The sequence below is a fragment of the Triturus cristatus genome, chromosome 3_1 (genome assembly GCF_964204655.1).
Source record: "Triturus cristatus chromosome 3_1, aTriCri1.1, whole genome shotgun sequence".
NCBI classification, from domain to species: domain Eukaryota; kingdom Metazoa; phylum Chordata; class Amphibia; order Caudata; family Salamandridae; genus Triturus; species Triturus cristatus.
In genome coordinates this window covers 1,002,020,032-1,002,029,247 of record NC_140583.1, presented here as the reverse complement: position 1 = coordinate 1,002,029,247, position 9,216 = coordinate 1,002,020,032, and the positions used below count along the sequence as shown (strand labels likewise).

Below are 9,216 nucleotides of genomic sequence, written 5' to 3'. Positions count from 1 at the left end.
ACATTCCAGAACCCTGTGACAGTGTGAGGCAGGTTTAGAATGTTGGGAAGCTAAGTCAGGGTTGGCAGTTGGAGCTGGCAGTTGGCACCTGACTGGTGAAGAGAGAGGAGCACAGAACTGAAGGAGGAAGGAGTGAGGCAGCAGGGGTGGAAACTTGTGCCTGGAGTGGGGTTCATAAACCCACCCTTGATACTAGTCCCTACTGACTGAGCCCAGCCTAGAGCCCTGTGTGGGAGAAAGCAAGAAAAACCATCTTAAGGACCTGGACAGCAGGAACAGGCCTTAAAAGTAAAGAACAGCAAGTTCCTGACCTGGTTACTGGTAACTTCTTGAAGTCCGACGTCGAGAAGCCTGGAGACCTGGACCCCGAGGTGGAGAAGCGGCGCTGACTGGAAAGCAGACGTCGTACCCGGAGCCGCCAGAGGTCGAGAGAGGGCGCCGACGGAGGTCGTGGAGAGTACCAGAGGTCGAGGAGGAAGTCACCTGAGGTCGAGTGTGCGGCGTCGACGGGGGAGTGAAGTCCGCCCTCCGGAGTCGCCGGAGACCGAGGTGAAGCGTGCCGGAGGTCGGGAGTGGAGATCGCACTCCGGAGTCGCCGGAACCTGAAGAGAATCGTGCCGGAGGTCGGGAGTGGAGGTCGCACTCCGGAGTCGCCGGAACCTGAGGAAAGGAGCACCGGAGGTCGGGAGTGGAGATCGCACTCCGGAGCCGCCGGAAGTCGACATCGAGCCAAGGCCGCCCGACGTCATCGAACCGGAGCCGCCCGGAGGTCGACATCGAGCCGAGGCCGCCGACATCGAACCGGAGCCGCCCGAAGTCGACATCGAGCCAAGACTGCCCGACGTCATCGAACCGGAGGTCGACATCGAGCCGAGGCCGCCGACATCGAACCGGAACCGCCTACCGGCGTCGTCAAGAACTGTTATTGCGCCGAGGCCGCCGACATCAAACCGGAGCCGCCTCACGGCGTCAACACGACTCCAGCGGCGTCGGAACTTCATAAAAAGGGCAGTAAGTGGAATAGAGGGCGCCTAAGGCCCTGTGAAGCCCTAAGAGACCATCCTAGAGGCTAGAGAGGTGCTGGAACCAGTTTGATAGTGCCAGGGGTGAGCTGAGACTAATACAGAGGGGTTGTGTAGTGTGGGAGAGCCAGATCTCTAGATTCCCCCTTGATCTACCTCAGTTTAGGCCTCAGCCTTGTCCAAGCCAGGGAGTATACCCCTCAGGCCATCCAAATCTCTACAAGCTGGGATTGGGTCAAATCATCCCATAGTACCTCAGGAATGTGAACTGATTTTCAAGTGTCACTGTTGGCTTTTATTATTTATTGAGAGCACTGTATTTATTGTATTCATTCTATTTATGGCCTTACAGTATTTATTGCCTCACAGTGTTTATTGTTTCACAGTATTTATTGTCGCACAGTATTTATTGTCTCGCAGTATTTATTGCCTTATAATATTTAATTGCCTTTCATGTAATGCACTTATATTTACGCCTTGATTATTTATGATCTACCTTATTTATTGAATCGTTAAGATAGTATTTATTTGACTTACCCTTCCACAGGAAAAGCCTTGTGTACTGTGATTGTATTATTATTTATTTAATCAGCAACTAAGAGAAAAGAAGATAAAGAGATATATTTTCAGTATAATTTTTAAGGTGTAGTGTCGTTTTTGGAACGGATGCACGCATGGTTATTGTGTGGGTATGACGTATGCTTAGCACGGTGCCTGATCCCTGACCACTCGAGCCAAGCTACCACAGTGTATGTCTGGAAGACCCACCACCACCCTTCCGGTGTGGGAGTGTGGTTTTCTAACACACACTTATTGTTTATCCTGAAAATCTGGCTTGGATCCTGCTCTCTTGGGCTTTCACGGGGCACGCGTATTCTATTCATTTATTTATTTATACAGCGCAACATTAATCCGTATGGATATCACGGCGCTAAGGAGAGCGCCAATTAAGTTTCTATATCAAATCCAATACCTTAGTTAAGCATGTTTGAGAAACAGATCACGTGAAATAAAAGTCATACAGAATTAGACACACACACACATTCATATTAAGTAGACAGTCCATGTGATGCGAACATTCCACAGATGACTGTGTACATATAGCCACATTTTATGCACTGATAAGATATATTTGGCAAAAGTTCGATTGGTTTTGGTGCGTTTCTCTTCATCAAAGGCAAACATTAAGGTACATGTATGAGGTAAGTGAGCTATCACTGAATAACATTTGGCAAATGCATCCTAATGTCCTCTAGAAAATCCTATAAGATAGTACTATTGTGACATCAATGCATACAAACTTGTCCAGAAACACTGCTACACATGAAATATAACTGTGTGTTACAACCCTATACCGAGGGTGTTGAAAATGGTTAAAACCATCTGCAAATGGAATTAACTGGTTAACGGCATGCCCCACAATATTAGTCATTAGCCAAACAGGGGCACACAATGAGCGGCAGGGCAATTAACCGTTATTATTGTAGATAAACACGTATACTCTCGCTGTCTAATTCACGTTCATGTCAATGAAAGCAGAAAATAGGCAACTAGTAGTTAATGCCACAAATCTAAGCACTGTGATTGGCTGATCCAACCTCAACATTTCAAACAGATTGCTCATACTTGTGACATCTTTACTAAGAGCGTGACCGTATTTAGGAATTTAAATAGGTCAATGTTTATCTAGGGTCATATTTATTAATATAAATTGTTATTTTACAAGTTTGTATTTTTAAGTATGTGCTGTTTTTGTTTTCTCATGGAACTTTTTATTGGGTGGGTGTTTTGGACACTTTCTCGTTTCTTTGCATCACGGTCACCTAGTGCATTTAGTTGCATGTATAGAATTTCAAAAAGTGTGAGGAAAAGGCAGTGGAAATGTATGCAAATCTTTCAAACATATCACTTTGTGAGTGTTCACCACATTGGCAGTGCCAAATATACTTGACTTATGTTATGGAAGTGGGGAAAAAAACAGGCAAATCCTATAACTATAAAATTGGATCTCATCGCTTAGGAAAGGAACACACTTTCTCATATTTGGGGATTTTATTTGATGATCGACTAAATTTTAAACACTTATTAGGAGAGAAATGCAGAGCAATGATTAGCAGCACTGGATCGATAATGAGTTTTACACAAAGGCTAGAACGTTGGTCCCCAGAACAGATTCTGAGATTATATAGCTCTATGTGTTGTGCTAAAGTGCTATACGGAAGCGAGGTATGGGGATTTATCAAGGCCACCCAATTGCAAATAGAAGAGAACATCTACCTCCGGCGTTTGCTAAAAGTTCCCCAAAGCCCTCCAGCTCATATTGTCCATGCAGAATTGGGTGTTCAACACATCACGGATAGGATGGCAGTCAAACCTTTAGTATGTTGGGTAAAGATCTGGGCAAATGAGAAGGCGGCTCTAAGTAGGCAGGTCGTAGTAGACTGTCTTTCTCTTGACCATGGGCTAAAAATCCCTTGGCTAAAATATGTGAAGGAGTGCTTTGAGGAAATGAGATGTGCAGAACTATTTACTAACCCTTCCATACTGAGCATGCATGATAAGGCCCTGGTCAAGGACTGGTTCTTTAAGAATGCTTTGATGCTACGGGAACACAGAGAGTTAGCCAAACCGTCGGTGAGAGAACATTTAGTGGTTAAATCCATCGAGGGTATTGAACCATACTTGTCTTGTTTGAGTAATGCTCACGACAGATTCTTAATGACACGGTTCAGGCTAAACCTTCTGCATCATGTATTTTCAGAGCCGGCAGGGTTTACATCGTCAATAGAGCTGAAGGGGCCCTGTGGCTGCGACCACAGGTCTCCACAGGACACCCTTCACTTTGTATTATTGTGACCATTTTATTCACGTCCCAGAAGTCTTTAGCTAAAGGGTATCTCAAAGAAAGCTACATTTAAACAAGCGCGGGTGGCTTTGTTATTTTTAAGATTGGCCCCAGATACTTTTACGCTGTTCTGTATAACCAATTTTTTAAGAGCTGCTTTTAGATTAAGGGCCACAAGGGGTAGCGGCTGCCCATAGATCTCCTGCCTGCTCTTCCTGTATTTTGTCTGATTAACGGTTCCTTTATCTCACATCTGTTAACTTTTTAATCGGTGGATATAGAGTTTAAAGATGAATTAGACTGCTGAGGGATAGCCCTTATACGATGTATATATTTTATTTTTCCCTTTTTAACTATTTATTGAAATTGTATTATGTAGAACCCTGTCTGATGGATTGATTTTTTTAAATTTGCATCTGTAACATTCCTTTATTAATATGATTGTTTCTTTTATGGTATTTTCACATGCCGAATAAAGATAGTAGTAGTAATAATAAGAATAATAATAACAACAATGACTTTCATGAGAACACTTATTTTCTAGCCTGTGACCCACAGCTACACTTCAATGGCATATTTTCTGCTTTATAGAGTCCCATATGTAGAGATATAAATCTGATCACTGTGATTCTGGGAATCATGATCAGTAATTTGCTACAGAGATGTTAGTCAATTTTTTAAAGTGTACAAAAGATTTTAAGAGTGAATCCATACTGGGTTGACATATAAAAAAAAGGGCTGAGCACTTGTTCAAGATAAGACATAGCGAACATAAAAATATAATGCATATATTTCACATCTGAGTCCATGACATAGTTTATTACAAGTCCTGTGCAGTCGCATAAATACCCAGGATTCACAGATCAGGACTGCAAGGAAATTGAGGCGCTTAATTCCTGCCAGTTTCATTGAGTTCTATGAAGACCTTCATGGATGTCAGAAAATTTGCAAAGTTTACTTTTTAAGTTCGGGAAAAGTCTCCAAATATTGGTTCCCAAAAGAAATTAAACCCAGCAATTTTTTTTGTAAACATCGTATTCGACAAAATAGTTTGCTAAAACAAATTGGAGAATTTCTTCAGAAGCTTCCCCAAAAAATAGTTTCATTCCATCCAAAATTATGAATCTTATGAAATGATGCTGGCAGTATTACAATTCATCCTTTGTTGAAATGGTGTTGCTGTTTGGTTGAAAGTAACTTAGGCCTACAGAATGAACAAACCTATCCCCTAACTTAGTCACTACTAAATCTTACATGAGTGGCAGATACCATTTAGTCCATAGGGTGGACTTGCTTTCTATCACTAAATTGTGTTGCCCAACCGGAAGCCATTTACATATTGATATATTGTTTTTGAGGGCTGAACACACACACTTGGCTAGCGGTTTCATCCAAATGGATGTTTTATACAAGTTTGACATCACCTCTTGCCTCCCCCATCATTATCCACACTAAGATCACGGTTGTATGGAGGTCAGATGTCTTCAGTAAGCAAGGGGTGTTTATTTTCCCTTACACTTATGCTCGGAGAGGAAAGGGCAAATGGTCTTCTCGCAGGACCAGCACTTCAGCAAAGTATGGGTGTCCTTCATTTCTTTCCGACAGGCCTTACAAGGTCTTTTCTTGAACTTCCTGGCGCTGGACGCACGCTTCTTTTTTGCAATCAGGCGTTTCAATTCAGTCTTCAGCTGCTCATCCTCACAGTGGCTGATACCAAGAATAGTGATTCGTTTGGGGTCCCAGACACAGTCCTCCTCCCGACCACTTCTAATACTAGATATGTTGCTGTTAGGTGGCACCCAAGCAGTATCGTATCCATTTTGGTGCCAAGTCTTCTGCATCTGGTGGTTGTCGCAGTCGATCTTCTTTACTTTGCCCACTCTGACCCTAATCTTGAAGACTACTCGGTCATCGTCACTGCTGTTCAGTGGGTAGCACATCGCCTTTTGCTTATTACGACTGATGTATACCCCTGCTCCAAGAAGTCCATCGGTGGAAGGTCTGAAGCCATTAGTGATGATGGCTGCTGCATGGGCCTTGTGTGTCCCATGGTACATTGAGTATTGACCACCTCTTTTAGGCTCATCATGCTTCTTTAGCTTCTGTTCGTAAATATTTTTCCATCCAGCAAATGAAATAGACATTGTGATATTAATGTCTTAATCCTGTAAAAATAAAAATAAAACTGGCTTCATACAACTGACTTATCATAGATGTACATAATACAGATTAATAAACAACATCAAAGGAAGCCCATACCACTTCCTTTATGAACAGACTTTGTAAACTTTTTGAGGATCACAAGGGGATCTAGACCAGTCCTAGTGCGAATTTAAGTGGATGAGGAAGCCTTACCCACTAGCTGTAGAATGCTTCATCATGGGCAACCTATTCCCACCCTGGTAAGATAGGTCTACCAGGGTGGACTCAACCTCATCAAGAGGAAGTTCTTGATGAAATACTAACTGGGCAAGACGGGACAAGAAGGTTTGGTCATAACTAAAAGCTTAGTTCTTTGCCAAACAAATTTTTTCTGGAAGTTTTTCAGGTAGGGCATGAGGTGTTGGGCTTATAGATAGGATGATCTGCTCTGAAAAGCGCATAGCAGTGTTTATGTTTTCAACTGAATTTGGCAATTGTCAGCAATCCTGCACAGATGGGTGATAGAGGCATGTGTGGGAGGTTTGGTCTCCAGATACCGGTCTGCGGAAATTCACTTTTTAGGTCTCGCCTGAGACAGCGCTTTAGCGCTGCCTCTGGCGAGACTTATAGTAAGCGAGTTTTGGAAGTGCAAACAGTGCTTTTCAGGCCGCCAACTACAGTGCATGTGCGCCGGGCGCGCGCACCATTTGGCAGCCTGAAAAGCACTGCCTGATCACTTCCTTTGATGTCCTCAGTGAGCCGCGTGGCCACGGAGGACATCAAAGTGCACACCATTTGCACTGTGCCCGCCCCCACTCCCTCCTCGTAAACTTCAGTGCGCGCTTGTCATTTTTACACTTTAGCACTCGTGCTTTTGTGGCATTTGAACAGCAGCGTGTTTCCCCTTATGATTTTGTGGCTGCTAAAAAACATTGTGCTTCTCCTTTATAGTTAAATACTTATTTACGTCGGAAAAGGGCAAGTTAGCTTGTGTGCACGTTTAAAAGTTTTACCCACCTCCTCCCTCCCGTCTATGCCTGCTCCGTCCACAAATCACTCCCAGTCCCTCCCCCGTCACTACTGTTAAAACCACCCTTTGGCCTTTGATGTCCGCAATTCATTGTCATCGGTGTTTCTAACTGGCCTCCCCCCAGGATCGGCTCAGAGTCTCTGTGCAGACATGTTCGCAGCGTCGAAGCGCTTTGATGTTTTTTACCCTCACTCGGCCTGCATCTCGAGAGCCAAATGTGGGCACCGGAACGGGCTTCATGTCGAAGATCCTAACAGAGCATATTTACATGAGAGTGAGTAGCGCTACATAGCCGCCCTAGATAATAATAATAATAAACAGAATTTTATGCGCGCTTGTCATTTTTACACTTTAGCACTCGTGCTTTTGTGGCATTTGAACAGCAGCGTGTTTCCCCTTATGATTTTGTGGCTGCTAAAAAACATTGTGCTTCTCCTTTATAGTTAAATACTTATTACGTCGGAAAAGGGCAAGTTAGCTTGTGTGCACGTTTAAAAGTTTTACCCACCTCCTCCCTCCCGTCTATGCCTGCTCCGTCCACAAATCACTCCCAGTCCCTCCCCCGTCACTACTGTTAAAACCACCCTTTGGCCTTTGATGTCTGCAATTCATTGTCATCGGTGTTTCTAACTGGCCTCCCCCCAGGATCGGCTCAGAGTCTCTGTGCAGACATGTTCGCAGCGTCGAAGCGCTTTGATGTTTTTTACCCTCACTCGGCCTGCATCTCGAGAGCCAAATGTGGGCACCGGAACGGGCTTCATGTCGAAGATCCTAACAGAGCATATTTACATGAGAGTGAGTAGCGCTACATAGCCGCCCTAGATAATAATAATAATAAACAGAATTTTATTAAGCGCACAGCTACCCCCAACGGGGGTCCCGTAAACGCGTGTTCACAGTGCTGGCACAACTGATTAATAATGTGCGCTAATATGCTCATTCAATGCAAAGGGCTAACGTGTTATGTATACGTTTTATACTGCACCACCCCTTTGCAGCTCAGCGCCTCGACGCACCCACAAATTTACATTGTGGTTGAAGGAGAAATCTGGATACATGTCAACACTCCCAGCTACTGTCCCCAATAGTGACCCATGACTGAAAGCTCTCAAAACACATAATCCTAAAACAAGCATTTGCAATGCAATAGGTCTCGCAGTTGTTAAGAGTTTGAGCTATTGGCACTGTAAATGGCAATGCCTTTTATTTATGTGTGGGTTTTTAAAACATAAATAAAAGGCATTGTCATATACAATGCCAATAGCTCAAACTCGTATAAATGCGAGACCTATTGCATTGCAAATGCTTGTTTCTTTTTGATACCTAATTGAGGTGAAATGTGAAAAATGTACGACTATGCTGATGCAGTATGTGATAAATTAGGGTTGGCCATCCAGATGGCAGACCACAGGGCCAGTGCTTCAATTAAGGGGTATAAGGCAACAGACTTAAGGCCTGATTTACCACCAGGATTTAAGGTCAAATAATTGTATTGCTCTCCTGCCACGGGAAAAGCCTACCATGGAAAGGAAAGCATGAGTTTTTTTCATTAAAAGAAAAAAAATCGCATGTTGGTATTTAAAAAAAAAAAGAAAGAAATACTGTTTGCTACAGAGCTGTATCCTTCCAACTCAGCCCTGTAGCAAACAGTAAAATGCATTGACAGGAACTGCTTTGATGACAGTTCCTGTAAATGCTTTTATAAATGATTGACTGCTTGGTGGTCATTAATAAATTAGATGGCCGGCCTCTTCACCATGGGGATGGAGTAGTTTATTCTGTCCTCATGAAGAACCCACGGGCCGTCTGCCTAAAAATAAATCAGCCCCTTAGTGTATGACCTAGCGGTGATATAAAGTTACTGAAAAAGGCCCAGAAATGTGCTCTTTTAACATGTATGAGGAGCACTCCAGCAGAAAGACTCAGGGGCATACTGGAAACCAAAATCAATCCTTGAAAAATGTAGAATCGTCACCAACTACATACTTCAGCAAATAACAATGGGCCCATGGGGGCCCTTGTGGTTGGGTTATGCAGTCCACTTCCCTCTGAAAACAACCCACTAGCCTGTAGCATACTAGGGAAACACCAGAATGGCTTTCTGAATATGCCTGCACCGTTTCTAAGACTAATGTGGCCCCTGTTTGCCTTACACATTGCCACCAGCCTTGCAAGCC

General features: G+C 43.6%; 2 protein-coding genes across 2 annotated transcripts in view; both read right to left on the bottom strand.

The window, feature by feature from the left end:
- Positions 1-4,658: 4,658 nt before the first annotated feature.
- On the bottom strand, positions 4,659-6,011 carry LOC146861393 (uncharacterized). The gene has a single exon (XM_085645699.1). It carries the CDS (start codon positions 6,009-6,011, stop codon positions 5,370-5,372), a length of 642 nt encoding a protein of 213 aa, XP_085501825.1. The 3' UTR covers positions 4,659-5,369.
- Positions 4,659-9,216, bottom strand: part of LOC146861392 (uncharacterized) — a 38,280-nt gene continuing 33,722 nt past the window's right edge. The window contains exon 3 of the transcript XR_014978959.1: positions 4,659-6,032. The gene's annotated coding sequence lies outside the window, so the exon portion shown is untranslated. The remainder of the gene's footprint in view (positions 6,033-9,216) is intronic.

Coding starts and splice junctions, on each gene's coding strand:
- LOC146861393 (XM_085645699.1), bottom strand. CDS start 6,011: ATGTCTATTTCATTTGCTGGATGGAAAAATATTTACGAACAGAAGCTA.